The sequence below is a fragment of the Triplophysa dalaica genome, chromosome 21 (genome assembly GCF_015846415.1).
Source record: "Triplophysa dalaica isolate WHDGS20190420 chromosome 21, ASM1584641v1, whole genome shotgun sequence".
Lineage (NCBI taxonomy): Eukaryota > Metazoa > Chordata > Actinopteri > Cypriniformes > Nemacheilidae > Triplophysa > Triplophysa dalaica.
Genome location: NC_079562.1, coordinates 20,030,591 through 20,054,721, shown reverse-complemented (window position 1 = coordinate 20,054,721; position 24,131 = coordinate 20,030,591). Strand labels below are relative to the sequence as shown.

General features: G+C 42.0%; 1 protein-coding gene across 1 annotated transcript in view; it reads left to right on the top strand.

The window, feature by feature from the left end:
- avil (advillin) overlaps positions 1–10,109 on the top strand; it is a 31,842-nt gene extending 21,733 nt beyond the window's left edge. Inside the window, exons 11-20 of the mRNA XM_056734796.1 lie at positions 1,638–1,738; positions 2,603–2,740; positions 3,906–4,064; positions 5,235–5,414; positions 8,025–8,173; positions 8,263–8,407; positions 8,675–8,863; positions 8,960–9,028; positions 9,143–9,250; positions 9,430–10,109. Of these exons, the coding sequence (XP_056590774.1) occupies positions 1,638–1,738; positions 2,603–2,740; positions 3,906–4,064; positions 5,235–5,414; positions 8,025–8,173; positions 8,263–8,407; positions 8,675–8,863; positions 8,960–9,028; positions 9,143–9,250; positions 9,430–9,543 (1,352 nt within the window). The 3' untranslated portion in view covers positions 9,544–10,109. The remainder of the gene's footprint in view (positions 1–1,637; positions 1,739–2,602; positions 2,741–3,905; positions 4,065–5,234; positions 5,415–8,024; positions 8,174–8,262; positions 8,408–8,674; positions 8,864–8,959; positions 9,029–9,142; positions 9,251–9,429) is intronic.
- The last annotated feature ends 14,022 nt before the right edge of the window (positions 10,110–24,131 follow it).

Here is a 24,131-nt window from a genome sequence, read left to right as displayed (position 1 = left end):
GTGTTTGAAAAGGTTAAACACAAAATTAACTTTTTTTAAACATTTATGTGAATACTGTATATTTATTTTCTCTCAAGAGAACAGTAGAGAGAGACAGGAAGTGATATGGGAGGAGAGAGGCTAGCAGGACTGAGAGAGCATCATGAGCAGGGACTCTGGGTTTTGTGTCTGGAGAACTGCTCTCAATGACGCTCTCCGACTACAATCAAACATCAGATTGAGATAACCATCATTAAATTGCAGATATGTTAACATGAGATATTTCACTAGGGAGAAGATATCTCTTAATTTTTGCCTAGTCAAAAATTCAATTCAAGATATCATCTACTGTTATTTGGCTAGTAATTACTCTCAGATATCTGAGGCACTTCATTGTTTTTCATGTGAACGTGCGCTTGTTTAGTTTCATTAGTCAAACTTAGCTTAGTGGCGGAGTGATGCAAACGGTGAAGTGGTTTCTCCCGATGGTACTGGTGGAATATCGCATGACTTTCAGCTAACTAGATTCGAGAAGCAGAAAGAACTGTTGTATAATTTGAGATATTTCTAATTACAATGATGCTTAGTGGAAAATCAATTTAATAACAGTTTGTACTAGTCAAAACAGCATTAATAGATATCTTGAATGTACAATATGACTAGCCAAAAAAACATTGTACTGTAGATAATTGCATTGCATATTATGACTAGTCAGAAACACATAGATGTATTAATTCCAATGGTTTCTTGTCAAAATTGCAGAATAGAAATCTAGTTTTTGACTATTGACTAGTCAAAACCAAATTATGACAAGGACACCCAGGGGTACTTTATGTTAAAGATCGCCTATTACAGGCAGTTTCTGCAAATATCATATTAATCTTGAGTGTCTATACAGCAGTATTGCATATACTGATTATTTCTGGAAAAACACAACCTGCTGGAGGCGAGTGAGTTGGATGGAAGTACAGAACGGGAGTACAGAATTTTTATTCTAAAATAAAATCAGAAACAAGTTGGAGTACTGAGAAGTTCAGAAATACTACGTCATACGTCAAACTCGTTTTTTTTAACTAGTTGACCATGTTAAGCATGAATAGCCAGTATGTTTAACAGTGTAAAGAAGTCAGATTGCATGACATAGCATGGTAGCTCCGCTTTAAAACAGTTTGCCATAGTTTTCAAACACAACAGACACTGTTGTTTAGAGGAACCCCTCCCTTTATGATTCCTTCATTTTGTTATGATGCATAATTGATATCTCACCTCAAAAAATATCAAATGTTGTTCAATGTGTTAACAGCGCATTTGTTTGTTGACCTGAAAGTCATCTTGTTCATTTAATTTAAATTTAGATTTACTTGTTCACAGTTATTTAAAAGGATTGCTGTATGAAATGGGCTTTAGTTAACACTTTGTGCGTGCGTGCTAGCGAAATCTAGTTTTAGTTTTAGACAGTGTTTATTGTTGCTGCTTACATACAATGTTAGATGCTCCGTCAAGATGTGCAATTTAGCATCAGCGACTTTCATCAACACTGACATAGAATTATTTGATTTTGTTAACATGTTTAATAATCACCTGAAGTTAGTTACTATCCAATTCACATTTCCTTTTAAAGTAAGTCCACTTACACAAAACATATCTTCATTACACAGCTGATGTGCCTCAAGAGAAATTTGATGCCACTAAGATGCATGTGATGCCTGAAGTTGCAGCACAGGAGCGCATGGTGGATGATGGCAGTGGCAAACTACAGGTGAGGTTTGAAATAATACAATGAGCATTTCCCAAAAGCATCGTTAGCCAACTATGGTCGCAAGTTCCATCGTTCCAGAATAGTTCAACAATTTAGGTTTTTCCCAAAACCATCGTTCCAACGATCAATCGCAAGCAGCATTGCAGAGTTGGGTGGTTGGAACTACAGATCTAGAGCTGTGGTCAAAAACATAGTTCCTTATTATTATGACATGTAGACTTTCATGCATTGGGTTTTTGATCAAGCAAGTAATCAAGCAACATGCAGTATCCATCACTCGGAATATGTACAAATTCAATTTTACATCTTTTAGTTTGTCAAGAAAATAGAAGCGCTGTTGTTTGAAAAGTGCGCATGCACATGACCTGCGTCCTCTATGAGCCTGGGGAATCCCTGGGCAGAAAAATGTTGGAGGGGGACACTTATAAATGAATTAAATATTGTGAAATAAAACAACAGATAACGAAAAAAGAATCACAAAAGTATTTCTTAAATGCAGTGTATGTCATTTATAGCAAGAAATTGACATGAATTCGATCTGAACGTATCTATTAGTAGATGTCATTATTCCACCACATAGATTGCTGAAGCAACTTGGTTCAAATGATTGATCTCTGACAGAGTTACTGCGGTTTCGGAAAACAGTCGTAACTACATCGTTAATTTCCCCAACGATGGATCGTACTATGACGGTTAACCAGCGAGTTGTGTCCTTGTTTGGGAAACACACCCTCGCGTTATACAGCTCTCTTATCCACCAATCAGCGACAGTGCTTCCGTGATATCTGGATCTGTATTTTGGTCGTCCACCAACAGAGATGACTGTCATGAATGAATGAATAAAGACATCTCTTACATCCTCAGGTGTGGCGAATTGAGAATCTGGAGTTGGTTGAGGTAGATCCTGCAATGCATGGATTCTTCTATGGAGGTGACTGCTACCTCATTCTCTACAGCTATGAAGTAAATGGCAGGAACAGCTACATTCTTTACATGTGGATGGTAATTCAACACCTTTACTCTCTTTTAATCTCCCTAGTAGGCTACATTGTTCAACTTTTCTTGAACAACTATTTAATTCTGCCTAGTTCTATAGACTTTACAATACAAACAGAGAAAGGTTAGTAAAGCACAGACTTGAAATACTATGCAGTGGTTTTATTTCAGGCAGGTGCAATTCATTGTGACCATTACACAATTTCTTTTTATGAAGCATAATGATGGTATTTTTAAACTTTGGAATGATCATGTCGAACCATACTAATGAGAGAAACACAGATAATTGGCAATTTTCATGCAACCCAGAGTTGGGTAATGTTGCTTATGTTTTGTGGCTTGATGTGGGTTGAGGAGTATGGTATTTTCACCAGAACTGCAAGTCCATCAGTCAGTCACCCTTGCCCAGTGAGTAGGCAGAAAGATGCTTTGGATTCTAAGATGTTGAAGAAGAATGAAGAAATAAATGCAACACTCCAAAACATAAGGCACAAGGGCATTGTCTTAGATGCAGTTAGTCTTTAGAGCCATGACCATGTGGACAGCACTCCAGACCACAATGCAAGATAATCTGGCCGATCATTGGCTGAGTTCACCCTTTCCGTGAAGTCACGATTGTCTTTGATGGTTTTACAGATTTTCCTTGTGCTGTGAGGTGAAGAACAGTGGGGTCACACCAATCTCCAATCACAAATATTCCACATGTTAAATACACGTGATTTTATGGAAGCATAACTACCATACTGAAGTAACGCATGTTCATGCCATCTCCACAAACATCACCTAATCCACAGATTGTCTGTAATAAGGTCTAAAAACACTTTTCTCACCAATACTTCTTTGCCCATTGTCCACCGTAGTTTACGCTAAAGTTTCATTTGACCACAAAAGATTTTGTTCGATTTCACAGTCAGGACTGATGTTTGTATGGTGTGGTGTCTTTGGCTCATGGTGGCAAAATAGAGAAGTAAAACTGTTCAATCTGGCATCTTTGTGTTTTCTTAACAATCTGGTGACACACAGTGTGGGCTATCCTTCATTTGATTGAGTGATAGGGAATTCATAGGAGACTGCTGAAATACAGTAATACCCATGTAAAAGTACTGATAATAAATCTACACCACAGTACAGAATACAGAAGTAATGTCAACTTTTTAAATACATCTCACAGGGACGTCATTCTTCTCAAGATGAAATTACTGCCACTGCATATCAGTCTGTCACTCTGGACCAGCAGTACAGCGGTCAACCTGTTCAAGTGAGGGTCTGCATGGGAAAAGAACCTCGCCACCTCATGGCTATTTTCAAGGGCAAAGTGATTATTTTCGAGGTAACGCATTTTTGTGCTGGGATTGTGTTTATATTTAAACATAGGCTATATTTACTTGTATATTTTAAGTTCATTACATTTATTTCAAAGTAAGTGCTAGTCAGAATCCATGAATAAACTACTGCAAACTTCAAATAATGCACTGTAGCCCAGATGTAGAGTGATATGATAACTTGTTATGAGTCTTAAAGGGTGAGTAACAAAAGATAGAATTAGGGTCAGATTAGCAGTGGCAGTCAAACTACTCTTCCATTGACTTTCATTCATACGCAGAAGTATGTGACAGAGAAAAAGAGCATTCCTGTGCATTTAGCTGCATTCCAAAGGTCTATTTCACTGGTGTTAAACTCCCTCGTGGACCAGTGTCCAGTAAAGTTTGTGATCCAACCACACTTGACTGGACAGAATTCTAGTGATCCTGAAGATCTTGTTTACCTGGATCAAGTGTGTTGGATTAGGGTTGCAGCTAACAGGGGTGTTCGACTTCATTTGGCGCTGCGAGAACCGACAGGCGTAGGACATAAAAGTTCTGTGATGTCATGCACCTGTCAGTTCTTGTGACGACGCAAGACACACCTAAACTTTGCAGGGCAGAGTTTGACACCCCTGATGTATTTGGTGAACTCTGACCGAATTCATGCATAAATCATGCTGTAACATCTATCCCATTTTGTTTCAACTTTAAAAGAACGATAATGGTGAATACATGAAGTGTACCTGAAAATGTTTTTGTATCAACGTTTTTCAGGTTGCTAACCATATGAATTCGGCATTGTGAAACTGTAGTGTAACCGAGGACAAGACAAACTTGTCAAAGCAATTGAACAATACGCTGTTTATAGACTGAAAACAACACAATCAAACCAGGATGACATCAAGAGCAATAAAGCACCAAAACTGAACCGTTCTTATGTCTTATATGTGTGTTGGGACTTCTAATCTGAAAGTGCCCACCGGTCTATAGACAATCCATTGTAGTGATAGTCCAGTGCCTTAAAGTGTATACAACAACAGTAACTCCAGATTCAGTTTTTATGTATACCTACTATACATTAGACTTATTATATAAATGTTATGTGATTGTTAAGAGTCATACAGGACTCAGAATCTGGGTTTTGTAAAATCCTTGTTTGTTTTCTAAATACATGACTTTCTTTATTTCCATTCTAGGGGGGAACTTCCAGAAAGGGGGTCTCTGATCCGGAACCCCCTGTTCGTCTTTTCCAGATCTGTGGCACTCACCCAACCAATTCAAAAGCAATAGAAGTCCCAGCTCTGTCTGCCTCTCTCAACTCTAATGATGTCTTTCTTTTAAAAAGCCAGTTTGGAGTCTTCCTGTGGTATGGCAAAGTAAGTGGACCACTTGTCTTTTTCTTATGGACATGCTGGGCGGGACAGTACTATCTTTAATGTATCCAATTGCATTTTTTCCATAAAACCGCAGTTTATTAAAAACAATGCATTTGAAATTAACCCAGTTTTCACTTCAACACGTTGAATGAGAAGTTCCAAAGCCATATTTATGCAACGATGGCGCATGGACACTGAGCTGAAACGATCATTTCACTGCTGTTTCAGCTCATCTTCTGCAACATGTTGCTCACACATGCTTTGTAAACGCTCTAACTTATCAAGTTGACAAAAATATGCGTTGCTAACATGCAGATCAAGTATAGATTGAGAAACCAGCTTTATGTACACACAGTATGAATGGTCTGAGCTGATGTGATTGGAGATGGGGACTAATTTTCATATTCATGAATACTAAATATAACTAACCACTTAAGGGTGTAGAATTACAATTAAGTCATTTTACATTTAGGCATCTGGCAGACACTTTTATCCGAAGCGACTTACATTGCTTTATCCTATACATTTTACATAGGCATATGCAATCCCCTGGCATCGAACCCACAACCTTGCGTATATTTTAAACATTAAGCATAGTTTAACATGACGTTTTTTTTAACAAGTTTGTGAGGAGCATGATCATGTTATCCAACTAATTAGTGCAAGAGGTCCTCACCTCTGTCCTGTGACAGTTTTGTAGCATCCTTATCACAGTCAATGAGGGGAAGTACTCAAGGTTTGGCCCAAAGTCAGCTTGGAAACCTCCCCTCAGACAGCATGCCAAATATGCATTCGTTATCTGATTGCATGTTAGTGTGTGTTCGTGAGGTAGCAATTTCGTCACTGAAAATGGACAAAAGATTTAAGCATCAGTTTAAGATAAGTGAAACATTTTTTACTGGTAGTTTCCACAAATCCTGCCCTGTCATAGACATCACAATTACCAAGTGGAATTGAAGAACCCATGTGCAGTTTTACTTGATTAACATATGAAATGAAGATGGGATGGCACAGGACTCAATGGCAAGCACTGTTGTCTCACAGTTAGTATGTCTCCGGTTTGAGCCCCGGCTCGGACGATAAGCCTTTCTGTGTGGAGTTAGTGTGGGTCAGCGTGGGTTTCCTTGGGTTTCCTCCCACAGCCTAAATACATTCAAGTTAGGTTAATTGAAGAATTTAAATGGTCCCTCCTCCAGCTTGTGTATGGATCAACTTGTATGCAGACTGACTTGTGAATAGATGAACTGGTTCTCACCATGATTCTGTACACCACTCATTGCCTGCTTTGGTACTTCCTAACCGAGAGCCGCCTTAAAACTCACTTTACAAAGGGTAATGTATGGACAAGGTCTCAGCTACAAATTTTGTGGCGGCATGTGAGGATATGATTGTGAGGTGCTTCTTTAGATTAGATTCACTTGCCACATACATGGAGCCTCTTTCTTCCTGGGCATAGGTTGCATGTTACATACACATTCCTTGTGTTTTGGATGGAGGGAAAAGTAATGCTTACAAATGCAGTTTGCGAAAGCTACTTTTGAACTTGCTCTAGCCATCGCTCTCTCTGAGTATGACTCCTAGGTATTAGTGTACTCTGTGTTTGTGTGTGAAAACCTCTGCCTCTGGTTGGCAAAAGATGAAAATTGAAAATTCCTCACATAGACACACCAATCAAAATCAGTAACTGCATGTGTCCCAACCCCCTTCACACACAGCAGAGAGAAAAAAAGAGAGAGAGAGCTTACTCGAATAAAAAACGCTTTAGTGAGCTCAATTATAGTGACGCTGCATTTTATTGTCAGAAACGGTTACGGCATTGTAACAGGGAAACAATAATTAGTTTGATTACTCGTTACGAAAAAAACTCACGGCATTATTCCCATCACTGATTATTTGTACTTCAATACAGTTCACAGTTCATGTGTTATAATATACAGATTGCTTATTTAAACAGCAGCTGAATAATTACTGAGATTACTCATAGCAAGAGTTGAATGTTATTAGTTATTAGAAATTTAACATCTGCAACAAAATTCAGTTTTTATGCCTGGATTCCGTCACATAAATCCTTATAAATATATAAACGTGTTGTGTGTATTGTTTTCAGAGAGCGAGGCGCAAACCCAATGTTCATGTGGGGTTGTTCAGCAGGTAAAACAAGCCTACTGTTAACCATTGTTAAAGATTGTAACACCCGGTCTACACCGCACGTGAGCAGTGCCAAGCCACGTGAAAAAAAGACTACAGAACAAGGCGTTTGTGGCATTGCATGGCAAAACACTGAAACTGTTCACAAAGAACATGACAATGAGTTTCACTCTTGCACATAATGCAGTATTTCAGCCATCCGACTTTCGTCTTAGAGAACTTGTAACACTGACATGCACAGCACGACAAAAAAAGCAAGCAAGCGCACCTTTATTTAAGATCATAACCCTAGAGTTTGTTTGAACCTGCCATTGATCAGATCAAAATTATTTTCTTATCAGCGTCATCATCAGCTCTATATTTCTCTTTATTTGTTTTGTCTGAGTGGCTGGAAATGGCAATTGGCCCCTGTTATTTGGTCACACTGTGCTGGTCTAATCCACTCTATTCACAACCTGCCAGGGCTCCAGTGGAGATGAAAGGGCTATGGCAAAAGAAGTGAGCGCCTTCATTGGTCAAGGGGCAACTGAAGAAATCATGGCTGAAGGACAGGAGCCAAATGAGTTCTGGGAACTCTTAGGTGGAAAGACGACTTATGCAAGTGACAGGAGGTATAATGTTTAAAGAAGTCCAATCTTCCTGCTAATTACAGTCAGAAAAGTACAAAGACCATTCATAGCTGTTTTCTCTCCTCTTAAAGATTACAACAGACTGCTCCAGATCATCAACCCCGTCTTTATGAATGCTCCAATAAGACCGGTCGGTTTATTGCCACTGAGGTCACCCAGTTCACACAGGATGATCTGAGAGAAGATGATGTCATGCTTTTGGATATATGGGATCAGGTAGATCATCCATGCAGGACATGGTATACTGTTGTTAACATTGACTTTATCTCATGGCAATTTCTTTTTACTATTTTATGAGACTGCCAGTTTGTATGAATTCACACTCTCTGCTGTAACACCAGTGTTTCTGTATGATTTACAATGTATGGGTTAATGCAGACTCCACCTTGCAGAATAGTTACAAATTCCTGTGACATCAGGCTGAATTGTATTGATTAAAATGTATTAATTGTATCATTTGTTTGTTTCTTTTGCCTCTTCCAGGTATTCCTTTGGATAGGAAATGAAGCCAATGATGTGGAGCGTAAAGAATCTTTGACCACTTGCCAAGAATACCTGCGGACCCATCCTGGAGTGCGAGACCCTGACACACCTATAATGCTTGTGAAGCAGGGTTTTGAACCCCCGAGCTTTACTGGCTGGTTTACTGCCTGGGACCCGACAAAATGGAGCGTAAGTTTGATTTGTATTTTAAAAGTAAATGCAGGAAGTCTTTCTCTCGCATATTAGCTTCACTTCAACTTGCACACTCTTTTCTTCTCACACCAGGGTGGCAAAACCTATGAGCAACTAAAGGAAGAGTTGGGCGAGGTCACATTACCAACCCAAGTTGAATCTGTATGTTTGTATATATATATTTGTATACCACAAATGTAAAATGCTTGTATTAAGATAACCGTTCAGTCTTCTCAGTTACGACTTGGTTGCATGAAATGTAATGTCTCACAACAGCCATCCAGTGATGGAGAGCATCAGTCGGTTTCCGAATATCCACCAGAAATGCTGATAAACAAACCGCCTGGGGAACTACCTGAGAAAGTGGACCCTGCCAACAGAGAGGTGTGTACAGCGTTGGCAGTGTGTCGCAGATCCTCCAGAATACCTTCAGTACATCGTCCATTTTTCGACGATTTCTTCACAAATCTTGAAATTTTAAAATATTCATTTTCATAAACAGCATTGAGTTTGATGGCATGTTGATGTTTACAGTAAACAGCTTAACATTTTCTGTTTTCCAGAAATTTCTCTCAGATGCTGATTTCCATGCCATCCTTGGGATGTCCAGAGACGAATTTAACACATTGCCTAAATGGAAAAAGAGCAATATTAAGAAGGAAAAAGGGCTGTTTTAATTTAACCTGTCTGCAGCAAATAAAGAACGCGGTGCATTTAAAATAAAAAGAGCGTCTAAACCATGTTAGACTTTAATGCTTAGATCAGTAAATTTGTTGCATTAGAAATCTGTTGGGTGTTTTTGAATTCCTTAAAAGTACAAAAAGTTTTGATTAGCAATTATTTTTACTCGTTTTATGTTCAATTACTGAATGGATGATGATACCGGTGACAAATATAGTAACTTATTTCATTCATCCACCTGAAAATTTTTATTGTTTTCTTCTGTATGTGTAGTAGAATGTATATCTTCACCAGAAAAGGCATTGTTATGTTGATATTTCTGGACATTTATAGTGAATTTCAAGCTTAATTGAAGAACAAAGAAATAAATGACATCAAATTAACATATGCACTATTTCATGTACTACTGCTATCCCAGTAAGACATTTACAGTGGCATTGTGTTAGTCATCATAAAATCACAAATGTGAATGCTTATTTTTTATAGAATCTAAGTTTATTATAAATGCTTTATCTGTGCTGGTCATTGTTTTTTGTTTTATTCACATCTTCATAATCTTTCATTAAAACGATAAACTCCCCCTCCAAGCAACATCTCTTCTCTGCGCTACATATGTTTTGGCCTGATGGCAGGACTATACTGACTGTCTAATGGCCAGGCATTCCACTACCAACAATCCAATAAAATCCTAAAGGATGAAATCATGCCCTGGTATTACACACTCACACACATAACCCTGCAGAAGAAAACTCCATGGCAAATTCTGCTTTAAGCTGACATTTATAAATGTGCATATTTAAATCCACAAAATGTTATAGCCTTGCATTATCCAAAAGTCCCTAGACCGCGGTTTTTAACCCTGATCCTTGCGGCCGGCAGCATATTAAACAATTTCTATCCACCCTGTATATTAAACAGAACTATTTTAAAATCAATAAATTATAATTTTTTTATAGAAATAAAGTAAATTTAGTTCAGTCAGACACTACAGATGAATTAAGCTCCATAAAGCAAATGCTGTACAGTTTCTTTTTAAAGTCGGGACCATGGTGGAGACAAAACGGCTTTAGATATGTTAGTATTTTGTTCATTTAACATCAGGGAATTTGTCTTTGTTTTATTTGGTATGGTCTATTTATTAAAATAACAATTATTTTCTTTTGTGTTGAAACACAGATTATATTATACCTTTGTAATATATACCTATATAATAATATTTGTTTTTATTCCAAAAACTATTTTAAATATAACGTCTTCCCTGATGGAGGGAACGAGACGTTGTGTCGAGAACGACAGATGGGCTTCGCCCTTGAGAACCAATCAACTCTGACTACTTTAGAAAAGGCCAATGAAATTTGGGGAATGAAATTTGCATGCCGGTATCCGCCCCCGGATTTACCTCTTGTTCTGAAGAGCCTGAGAGCCTCTCATGACTGCAGCAGAATACGATACGTGTTTGTGGCATAAGGGACACAACGTCTCGTTCCCTCCATCAGGGACCTGAGGTTACATACGTAACCAAGACATTCCCTTTCTGTCGGTCTCTCGACATTGTGTTGAGAACGACAGATGGGGTTGCCTATGGAAAATGCCACAACGCTGTATCGCGTCACAATCTCTAGCGAAGCGACGGTAACAGGCCTGGGCGTGTCAGCTCGATGCTTTCGCAAAACTGTAACCTTCCAGTGTGGTGGTCGGGGGGTTCCAGAGCTTTCTTGGAGAAAGATGGGTACAGCCCTGACCGGCAACCTTTCACGGACGGAGGCCTTAGCTCTCTACTGACGAGAGACTATCCGGCTCGGATTTACATCGGATAAACGTAACTTCCTTAATTAGGGATGCGCTGAAGAGGCCACCTCCTACCCGTGTGGAAGAAATATGGTGGATATTGGTATGGTCTCGTCCTTGGAGGAGAACGCATGGAACGTGCGGACTGAGTAGTTAACCGAGAGGTGTAGGTCCACCTGGGGAAGTTCATGGGTTACCAGGAGTGGGAACCCTTCTCATGAGGTTACATCAGACGGAACAGCCCATGGAGGGGTGTTAGAGACGTCTGGTAGCACTAGGTCCGGTTAGAGCTATCTGTGATAGTTCATATGGTATCCCACCCTAGTTGACGCGCAGGTTGTATAGGTGTTTGGCCGTAGCCCAACCCGCAGCTCAACAGGACGTCTGCTAGGGAGGCGCTTCTGGCCAGTGCCCAGGAGGTGGATATACCCCATGTGGAGTGAGCCCTCACTGCCAATGGGCATGGGAGATTCTGAGATAGGAATGCCGTCGTAACAGCATCCACGAGCCAGTGCACCAGCCTCTGCTTGGAGACAGCCTTCCCCTTCTGCTGTCCTCGAATACAGACACGGAGCTGGTCAGAGCTTCTGAGCTCTGCGTGTGGTCCGGATAGAGGCGCAATGCATGCGCTGGACACAACACGAATCGGGTTGGGTCTTCCTCCCCGATGGGGAGGGCTTGCAAATTCACCACTTTGCCCCGGAGGGAGTAGTCGGAACTTTTTGCGAATCGGGGTGCCCACATCACAAACGCCGCTAACACAGGCAGACCTCGAGGCCGTAGCCACCGATGTCGCAGATTTTGGGGCCGTAGCCACAAATGTCACAGCCCGGGTAGAAGACGAAATGTTGGCTGGTTCCCGTAGGAAGACAGCCACCCTTGACCGTAACTTCAGTATGACAATCTGCCCGCAGTGCGGGCAAGATGTGCCAACGAACGCTGCTTCAGCGTGCTGGACGCCCAGACACCTAACGCAGCGATCGTGTCTGTACCCCTCCTCGATGAGGGTGCCGCACCCAAGAGAACAGCGGGACATGCACTGTAGAGTGCTCAGTCCGAAAAAGGACTTTTTGGAAAATCTCTTTGACACCACTGGAACTGCCGAGACGGCCAGGGGAAGGTCGCGGTAGGTAGGGACGATCCGCTGCAACACGTCGTAGATCCGGAAGACAGTAGTAGAATTCGTAGGATTCAGGTTTGTAATCATGAGCGATGGCTCTGAAGAACAAAAGGTAAATGAATGCTGCACGCCGGCTTCCTTTTATACCGGACATCCGAGGGCGGAGACCGGCATGCAAATTTAATTCGCCAAATTTCATTTGCCTTTTCTATAGTAGTCAGAGTTGATTGGTTCCCAAGGGCGAACCCCATCTGTCGTTGTGTCGTACACAACGTCGAGAGACCGACAGAAAGGGAACCGGGTTTGTCATAGTTTTTATTGTTTATGGATTATTTTTAAGTAATAAAAATGAGCAAACATATTGAGCATTAATTTGTCAAAAGAAAATGTAAGATGTAAAGATTTAATGTGAAAGATGAAAATGTTGTCAAAAGTTTATTAGTTGGTGGAGAAAATATTCATTCAATTTATAATACAAAAAGCATATTTTCTCACTTACCCCGGTTACGACATTTAGAACATTCTGATTGCTGCTAAAGCTCTGAGAAGATTTCCTTTATCCAGCGATCTCAAAACATTGCGTTTAATGCCATGGTGACATATATTTCAATATAAAATAACTCCTACAGGGTTTTTTGCCCCTATCTTGAAACTTAAGTTTCTTAAAGTTATTTTGTTAATAATTTTGACAACACTTTTCTCTCAAGCCCCCTTAACATTTAGACTCGTGATGGCAGGGGAAAATTCTCTTTTTTCGAGTGTAAGTGGAGGCCCCTTCTATTGTGAGGCCCGTTTCAATTGAAATGAGTGAAACATAGCAAAAGCTGCTACTGCACAAGACGTATACAAATCTCATGATGACAGTTAAAGGCTGCTAGGTGGTGCAGCCCCACCTCCTTTTTGTGTATTCTCAGACTGTGCCCATAAATCAACTTTTCAAATTTGGTGAAGATATTTCATTTCGTTTTGAAATAATAAGCATATACACTCAGAAAAGCACAATAAATGACACCTGGCAAACTTGTTTTGCACTTTTTTGCCCCTTACCATTGGAGTTTTTTACATTTGGCTTGTTAAATAAAGTAAACCAAATAAGATTTCAGGTTTTCTACAATGGTTTTGTCTCGATCAGAGTAACCATTGCGAAGTTATTCAAAATAAAATTTGTGCTAAATCAAGCCACAGGGCAGACCGTAAGGTGAAACATGGCATGATTGTTATCATTGGACACGACTCCCATGAAAATCCTTCAACCACAGACAAAGTTATAGGCCTGTAAATATATTTCCTTACCACTAGTTGGCACTGGCCCAAAACTTTACAGGCTCACCCACGGTATGGTGCTGATGACCCATACCGAATTTCATTACCATAAGCTAATGTGTTCGTAAAATACAGCATTTTGCTATATTATTCAAAATGGCCCACACTATAAGGGAAGTTATAAACAAAAATATAATTTTTTCGTAACTTTGGACCACTAGGAGGCGCTGTGCCGAAACAGAGCATGTTACCTCAGGTTGGGCTTGTGATGACACCTACCAATTTTAGTGTCAATAAAATAAAGATTGGCAAAATAGACAAAAATGTATTTGAAAATCTGGTTTCAACATATTGACTTTCCCACTCAATCCAAGGGTCATATATAGGACTTAGTGTATACTGCTGGTGCTAATATTTATCTGTAAGAGGGCAAAGATTTGGGGATTACTGACACAAAATGTTGACTTTTAATCTTCTTATACCCTCTGTAAAATCACAAAAAAGGGTAATCACTTTTAGAAATCTTAAGAATATTGACTACAATCAGCTATGAAGAATGATAAATGATATCTCCATTATCAATTCTGTTGATCAAAACAATTTAGCTTTAGCATCAACCTTACATAATATGTTGGCCTTTTAGAAAGAATATGTTGTCTAATTTGTAACAACTTCACCATGCTGTACTTCTGAGATAAGAACCCACAAAGCTGAAAAAAGCACTGCTTGAACGGATATATAACAAATCTGGTCTTACTGTCCACGAACTTATGTATGATGACCACCTGATTCAGTACAACAAAGCTGTTAAATCAGCTGGAACTGAATATTATTCATGAGTTATTAATGAGGGACCCACAAATTCAAACCAGATGTTTAGAGTTATAAATAATTAACTTACACCTATCAATTCACATATATGTTCTACTGAAAAGCAGAGTAACATGTTGAGTTTCTTTGGAAACTGATTACATTTCTGATTTAATTTAAAAAATGAATTCTTCCACATGTATCTTGGATCATATTCCAACTTTTGTTCTTAAGAGTGTCTTTTATCTATCAGTTCCCTCATTTTGAACATTGTCAGTACCTCCCTTGCTGCATGATCCATTCCCCAATCTCTAAAGGTTGCTGCCATTACAACAGTCCTTAAAAAGACTGGGTATGAAACTTCTGGCCTATCAACCTATCGGCACATTTCTAACATACCTTTTCTGGCTAAGGTTTTGGAACATGCGGTTGTATCAAAACTTCTCTCCCACTTGTCCCTCAACAAGTTGTTTGAACCTTTTTAGTCTGGGTTTCGGCAGGACGCAGTACTGAGAGTGCCTTGGTTCGCGTCATGCACAACCTCATTGTCTCTGTTGACACTGATGCCTTTACTATATTGGTACTGTTAGATCTGAAGTCTGCTTTTGATATGGTGTGTCACCCAACATTAATTGATAGAATGGAGACCTGCCTTGGTATCTCTGGTACTGTAATGAAGCACTCGCATTTTGAGGATCCATGTGCAGCTTTATTGAAACCAAAGTTGTACAAGCAGAGTCAATCACCAGCAAACACAATAGCAAAGGCAAGACAGTTCGTAATCCAATAGCTGGCATGGGTCGGGGTAGGCAGCAGACAATCTTTATCCAGTGGCAGGCGTAAGTCAAGGCAGGCGGCAAACAATCTTGAATTCCAGTAACCAGAGATCAGAGTCCAAAGACAAGCAGCAAACAAACACGAAAGGTATAGGCAATCCAGAGGAAATACACAGATATGCAGATAGTAGGCGATCCAGCTCAAAAATGTTAACCGGGGCCAAACAAGACTTCGCAAAGATCCAAGGAGGGTACATGACTTAAATAGCTCCCACAATGAAGTTCAGGTGTGCAAGTAATCAGCAACAGGCATGTGGGAAATGGAGTCCAAATAGGTTCAATATTCTGGGGAGGGAGCCCTCTGGTGGCGAACGTAAGAGTCTTCAGGAACCTCATTCGTTAGCAGAAGTCACTAACTGAATCTGAATCCAACAGTTTTGAATCTGCTTTCACTTCTGAACTACAACATGTACAACAGTAAAGGTGATTTGAGAGAATGGGTTTTTAAAATTCTAAAGAATATCATGGGACCCAAAATAGACTGGTCCAGAATCAATAACTGTGTACAAAGGAAAGAAAAAACTGTGAGTGAATACACTGAAAGGTTTTGTCAGTCAGCTGTAATTTACATTGGAATAGTTGATGATGCTGAAAGTGTGTTAGATGACAAGGGACCCCTAGTCCGCATCTGGTCAGATGGCCTTGTAGCAGAGTACAGAAAGGCCTTGCCATTCCTAGATCTAACTTGGTCTAACAGAACTCTCAGAAGTAACCTAGACAGGTTAGCAACATGAAAAAAAAGATGCTGATGTTAGAGGTAAAAGTGAGGGTAGCTGCAGCTACGTTTATATAGAGCAATAATACAGTAGGTGCCAATACAAAGTTACTTATTCCAAACAAAAGCTAGACCATTACCTGTTGAGAGAAAGGGTTAGTGTTCTTTTTTTAATAATTTTTTTGTCTGTCAAATATTCACCGAAGAAAAAGTAGTTTTTTGAATGTTGTGAGAGATGTGGTTGAGTTTAGAAGATTGTTCCATCATGAAGCAGTTGTGAATGAGCGGGAAAGAGTTTTACTGCTTTATGGGAAGGCAATACAGGACGCCGCTGGTTTTCTGAACTTGGGGATCTTGAGGTGAAGGAGTGCAGGGTGGTGTGAAAGTATGCCGGTGCATATCCAGTGATAGTCCTGTAGGCAAGCATTAGTGACTTGAATGTGATGTAGGCAGTGGAGAGAGATAAAACGGGCTTTCACATGAGCCCTTTTGGGCTGTTGGAAGACGAGGTGTGCTGCTGTGTTTTGAACCAGCTGAAGTGGTTTGATAGCCTTTGCAGGAAGACCAGCAAGGAGAGCATTGCAGTAGTCCAACATTGAGATTACTAGGGCCTGGACAAGGAGTTGTGCCGCATGCTCAGTGAGATAAGGTCTAACCTTTCTAATGTTGAATAAGGCATATCGGCATGACTGCATTGTCTTTGCAATTTGTTCATTGAAGGACAGCTGTTCATCAAATATGACTTTGAAGTTCCTGGCTGTTTTGGAAGGAGTGATTGTGGTAGTGCCAAAATGGATGGTGAGATCATGTTGGACCATGGGGTGTGCAGGAAACATGAGTAGGTCTGTCTTGGCAAGGTTCAGTTGGAGGTCATACTCTTTCATCTAAGCTGAGATGTCCTTGAGGCATTCCGTGATGCGAGCTGCTACAGTGCTATCGTCTGGGTGAAACGAGATGTAGATCTGGGTGGCGTCGGCATAACAGTTATACGAGAAGCGATGTGCCCTTATGATGGGTCCCGAGGATGTCGTATATATGGAAAAAAGATTTGGCCCAAGCACCGATTCCTGAGGGACCCCAGTGATCAAGTGGTGAGCAGTGGAAAGCGAGCCCCCCCATGACACCCTGGAGGATCTGCTGGAGAGGTAGGATTTGAACCAGCGGAGAGGAGAGCCTGACATTCCTAGTGATGACAGGGTTGCTAGCAGTATCTGGTGATTGAGAGTGTCAAACACTGCAGGTAGGTCTAGGAGAATATGGACGGAGGATTAAGATTCTGCCTAAGCCAGCCCCAGTGCCTATGTCCGCAGTACGCGCCCAATCGGTGTTGAACTGCCTGGAACACTTCAGGCAGTCAACGGTCCCCCTGAAACAGTTTCAGAAGCTCCTTGGACACATGGCGTCCTCGACAGGGGTTATGCACATGAGAGTGCTCCAACACTGGCTACAGAGTCGAGTTCCGAGGAGAGCTTGGCACACTGGCAGCAGGTGCATGGTGATAACTCCCCTCTGCCGACGCACACTAACCCCTTGTGTTTAACACTAACTCAGTAGCGAGTCTAGAGTTGCCTATCAATTTCCAAGAGTTGTGGGCTGTGCTACTTGCACTGAGGAGGCTACGACCTCTCGTGCAGGACAAGCACGTGCTGGTCCACATGGACAGCACTACACCCATGGTGCACATCAATCGTCAGGGTGGCGTACGCTCACGACTTGCCCAACGCCTCCTCATGTAGAGTCAACAGGTAATACGCTCCCTAGGGGCAAACCTATCCCAGGCAACCTGAACCAGACAGCCGACGTGTGTCTCCACCCCCGCGTATCCAACTCATTTGGATGCTGTTCGGGCAGGCCCAGGTACACCTGTTCACCTCCCGCGACACCCCCCCATTGCCCACTTTGGTACTCCCTGTCCGAGGCCATATGACTTATCACAGATAGCTCTAACCGGACCTAGTGCTACCAGACGTCTGTAGCCAGACGTTATCCCACTTCTGGTAACCCATGACCTCCCCCAGGTGGACCTCCACCTCGCGGTTAACTACTCAGTTCCATGCAATCTCCCCTAAGGGCGAGACCATATCTATGTCCACTCTATTCCTCCCCCATGGTAGAAAGTGGCCTCTGCAGCGCATCCCTAATTAAGGAAGTCGTGCTCACCTGGTGTTAACCCGATCCAGACGGCCTCTCGCCAGTAGAGAGCTATGGCCTCCGTCCATGAAAGGTTACCGGTCAGGGTGTACCCATCTTTCTCCAAGAAAACACTGGGACCCCCCGACCACCACACTGGAAGGTTGCAGTTTTCCGAAAGCCTTGTGCTGACACGCCCAGGCTTGCTACCGTCGCTTCACTAGAGAGTGTGACACGATACAACGTTGTACCATTACCCATAGGAACCCCATCTGTCGGCTCGACACAACGTCGAGAGACAGACAGAAAGGGACACCCTTATGCCACAACATGTATCGTCCTCTGCTGTAGTCGTGAGAGGCTCTAAGGCTCTTCAGAACAAAAGGTAAATGAATGCTGCACGCTGTCTTCCTTTTATACCGGATATCCGGGGGCGGAGACCGGCATGCAAATTTCATTAGCCAAATTTCCTTGGCCTCTTCTATAGTAGTCAGAGTTGATAGGTTCTCAAGGGCAAACCCCATCTGTCGGCTCGACACAACGTTTCGTTCCCTCCATCAGGGAACTGAGGTTATAGACGTAACCGAGACGATTTAAGTTAAAGGAGAGAGAAACACTGGTCTAATATTGAACAGACTAGAAATTCCTATATGCAATATTAATTATGTAAAACTTTCAAATTCTAATTCTAAAGCAGTCCCCCCGGCCAGGCAAATAGTGCAAAACAATATGCAAATGGTGGCGAGGAACCTAAAACTCCAATGGAGAAAAAATACTCCGAAGAACCCAGACCAAACCAGGGGATTACAGTTCCTCTCTGACAAAAGCTGCTGTATCATCACAAGATCGACATCGTTTGCACAATAAGGCAAAATAAAAAATAAATAAACGTACTAATAAGGTAAATTATGGATTTAAGATTATCATTAATAATCTAATAGCATTTGAATTTTTGTGGTGAAGTTGTGTCAAGTCGCCGCGTCCTTCTTTATCCAGCTTTATCATCTCAGCTCTTGTCAGGTCACCGCTTCCCATTCAACGCTTTGCCATCAGGTCTGGACATGAACTGCATCCTGCTCACTGTGGTAACCTTAGAACAATTAGACAAGACTGGCTGAGAGTAGAGAACTGTTCTGCACTCTTTGATGCAACAAGTTCATAATTTGTTGTTGGAAATATTCCTGGTTCCGGTTGATTTAAATAATGCAGCCTAAACCCTCAGAGGATTTATATTATCGAAGGGTAAAGTATTGAAGATTAAAAAGATCCGTCTTTAGTCTAGATTTAAACTGACAGAGTGTGTCTGCCTCCCGGACAGTGCAGGGAAGAATATTCCAAAGTTTAGGCGCTAGATAAGAAAAGGATCTGCCACCTGCACATGATTTTGAAATTCTAGGTATTACCAACTGACAGAATGCCTGAGAGCGTAATGCACGTGAAGGACTGTAATACAAGATGAGTTCACTCAAGTACAGAGGAGCTAAACCATGTAGGGCTTTTTATAGGTAATATGCAAGATCTTAAAGTTAATTTGATGCATTATAGGTGACCAGTGCAATATTGACAGAACCGGGCTAAGATCTCGAGCTCACCAGTTGGAGTTTATGTAATAAACCAGCAGGACAGCCATCTAACACTGCATTACCGTAATCTAGTCTTGATGTCATGAATGTATGAATGAACTTCTCTCTATCTGACAGTGACAGCATATGACGTAGTTTAGATATATTCTTAAAATGGAAAATGCATTTTACAGGTGTTGGCAACATGGCTCTCATATGAAAGATCACTATCCAATAGTTAAGCAGAATTCTCGGTTGCAAGACAGGACCCAGACGCAGACAGCAAGGGGTTATTTACATAAAGACTTTTCTAAAATTTACATTTCGTGGCGAGGCGCCCATTCCCTCATCAGCGTCGCCAGGGTAAACACGCAATCACCCACCCAGGTTTCTGGCCGTTCTGAAAGATGTGATGGTTGATGAGCCCAGTTTAATGGAGAAGATGTGATGGAGTTTAGGGTCGGACAGGATACAAGCAGTTCGGTTTTTGCAAGATCCAGCTGCAGGTGATGGTCCTTCATCGAGAGCGAAATGTCACTCAGGCATGCTGAAATGCGTGCTGAAACAGTCGGATTGTCAGGCGTATATGACAGATTGATTTGTGTATCATCCGCATAGCAGTGGTAGGAAAGCCATGTTTCCGAATGACAGAGCCAAGGGGTGTCATTTATACAGAAAAGAGCAACGGCCCAAGCAATGAACCCTGAGGCACCCCTGTATCGGGATGTTGGGACCTACCTGAAAGGTAAGACCTGAACCATTGTAGCACCATTCCGGAGACACCCATAGCCTTGAGGGACCGGGCCCGAACATGTTTTACGTTTGTATTTATATTTGTATTTATGTTTTGTTCGCCGGCTGTTATTATTTATATTAAATCTTTATTTTAACTGTCTTCCTTACAAACTTTGTTACACTGGTGCCGAAAGCCGGGAGGAAGGAGAGACATGCTGTCGGAGAGTCCTCGGCGCCGAGTGCCCTTGCGGACGCCCTTCGTCCACGCTGCCCGAAGCGGAGGCTCTGGGGAGACGGAAGTCGACAGTGTGGCTACCGTCAAAGCTTCGGTGGAACGGTGACCTTTGCTGCCGCGCCCCTGGGTCGAGGTCGGGTGGCTTTCGTCCAAGCGGAAGCGGGGGAGTTGCCGCTGTCCGCCAGAGGCCGGAGCCTGCGTCCGTCCCCCGAGGGGGAGGAGCAGGGGGCGTGAGTGCCGAGTGCGGCCACCGCCTGCCAGAGGCCGGAGTCTGCGTCATCCCCCCAAGGGGGAGGAGCAGGGGACTGGGAACCCGCCCCGACTCCCAGATAAAGGAGGAGCCACCGCCGGCCGCCAGGGGGCGGACAGTCGAGCCGTCCACCGAAGCACCAGGGCCACCGCCAAGGCACCGTGAAGGAGAGTTCTCCTGCTGGTTGAGGACCGAGAGGCAGCATGTCGGGGAACCGGACTATAATTTTTTTTTCCTCTCTCCCCTCTTTCTTTCCGGTCGCTCCGAGGGCTCCCGTCTCCGTTGTCTCATCGCTGCATACCCCACACCCCCCCCCCCCGAGAGAGGGAGCATGCACAGTCTCGGGGGTACCCCCGCCCTGTGAGGGGTGATGGGGGTATGTAGTGGAGTAGGCGGGGCAAGACCGTGGTTCGAGACCGGTGAGTAATTGTGAATGAGCGCCAGCTGTGCGCACACAGGGCTCGAATCAGGAGATTGGGAGCATATAAGATAACGAGGACCGGACCGTCGAAGAGAGAGGACCGGGCCCGAACATGTTTTACGTTTGTATTTGTATTTATGTTTTGTTCGTCGGCGATCGGCCGTGAGGGGCCACCGGCTGTTATTATTTAAATTAAATCTTTATTTTAACTGTCTTCCGGTTCCCACCTCCTTCCTTCCATATCTTGAATCTTGTTACCTTCCCAGACAATCGCTTGATCTTCAACTCTATTCATATGGATATATGAAGCATCTGCATCTCCGTGTAGCAATAATTATAAAACTGGTATACATTTTATTATTAAAGAGGTCCGATATAGGTGAAGCTGTACATATTTATTTTCAAGCCACAAATCATAGAGCTGCATTCATAGCTTTTTGAGCCTCGAGGATGGCTCGAGCATCTGGTCGAAGGTAGCGTGCGTAAGCGGCATCGTCCCATGGCCTTCAAAGTGGAAACAGTGGCGGAAGAAGCCGGTGCTGATGCGGCAGCGATGCGCAGCGAATGTGCAGTATAACGGTCAGGAGGGAGCCCACAATATTGGCAAAGCAGACGAAGGAGGGTGGCAAACCAGCCCCTGGACACAGGCTTATCTTCCTCTGTGGCAAATAATGGGTCTTTCGGACCACCGTGTGAACATTTTTTCAGGTAGGCCAACATGGAAGACAAAGGACAAAATGCAGTGTAACTTTCAGAGATGAATACGACAGTTCCTTCTTGATTTCTATCCGATTTTGAATGTTTGAAGTGAGGTGAAGTGGTGAGCATAGTTTGATAAATCTAGAACTGTCAACGGTCATGTGATGGATTATAAGAATCTTTAGTAATAAACTCGCCACCTAGCAAAATATTCCAGCAATAGGCAAGGCAAGGCAAGGCAATTTTATTTATATAGCACATTTCATACACAGTGGCAATTCGAAGTGCTTTACATAGAAGAAATAAAAATAATAAAAATAAATAAGAGTAATTAAAACAGTTTATAAAAGTAAAATACAGTACAGTACAGACAGTCGGACGAACATTGGCACAGTGCTCATTCATTAAATGCATAGCTAAACAGATGCGTTTTGAGTCTGGATTTGAAAGTGACTATTGTAGGAGCACATCTGATCTCCTCTGGAAGCTGGTTCCAGCTGCGGCTGGCATAATAGCTAAAAGCAGATTCGCCATGCTTTGAGTGAACCCTTGGTATTTCTAGCTGATATGATCCTAGTGATCTGAGTGATCTGTTGGGTTTATATTCATTGAGCATATCTGCAATGTATTGAGGTCCTAGGCCATTGAATGATTTATATACCAGTAATAATACTTTAAAATCAATCCTAAATTTAACTGGGAGCCAGTGTAAAGACCTGAGGACTGGTGTGATATGTTCATATTTTCTAGTTCTGCTCAGAATCCTGGCGGCAGCGTTCTGTATGAGCTGCAACTGTCTAATGGTCTTTTTGGGAAGGCCAGTGAGGAGTCCGTTACAGTAATCCACCCTGCTGGTGATGAAAGCATGAACAAGTTTCTCTAAGTCTTGTCTGGAAACAAAGCATCTAATTCTTGCAATATTTTTCAGATGGTAGTATGCTGATTTGGTTATTGCTTTGACATGACTACGGAAACTAAGGTCTGACTCTAGTGTCACACCAAGATTCCTGACTTGATTTTTAATTGTTTGACCCCTAGAGTGAAGGTATGCGTTCACCTTGAGAACTTCATCTTTGTTTCCAAATGCAATTGCTTCAGTTTTGTCTTTGTTTAATTGAAGAAAGTTTTGACACATCCAATTGTTGACTTCATCGATGCATTGGCACAGGGAGTCAATGGGGCTGTAATCGTTAGGCGATAGAGCTAAGTAGATCTGTGTGTCGTCTGCATAGCTGTGGTAAGCAATTTTGTTCTTTCTCATTATTTGGCTCATTGGGAGCATATACAGGTTGAACAGGATTGGCGCAAGAATTGAGCCTTGAGGGACTCCGCATGTCATGGATGTCCACTCAGACTTATGATCTCCTATACTCACATAATAACCTCTCCCATCTAAGTATGACCTGAACCATTTTAGGACTATCCCAGAAAGCCCCACCCAGTTTTCCAGCCTGTCAAGAAGTATGTTATGATCGACAGTGTCAAATGCAGCACTGAGGTCGAGTAGTATCAGCACTGATAATTTTTCTGAATCAGTATTTAAGCGAATATCGTTTATTATCTTTATGAGCACTGTCTCTGTGCTGTGATGTGGTCGGAAACCAGATTGAAAATTGTCAAAGTATCCATTCGCGCATAAGAATTTATTCAGCTGATTGAAGACAACTTTTTCAATGATCTTGCCTATGAAAGGAAGATTTGAGATCGGTCTATAGCTGCTTAATATGGTCTTATCCAGATTGTTCTTTTTCAGGAGGGGCTTTACAACTGCAGTTTTCAGGGAGTTTGGAAAACTCCCAGAGAGAAGTGAGGCATTTACCACTTCTAGAAGATCTGCTTCTAAGCTGTTTAACACACTTTTGAAAAATGATGTGGGAAGTGTGTCAAGAGAACAGGTTGATGTTTTAAGGTGTTGTACGGTTTCTTCCAAAATTGTGCCATCAATTTCTTTGAAGTCAGACATAGTAACAACTTTCTCAGGTGGTTTGATTATCTGTCTAACCCCAGGGCAACTCAAGGA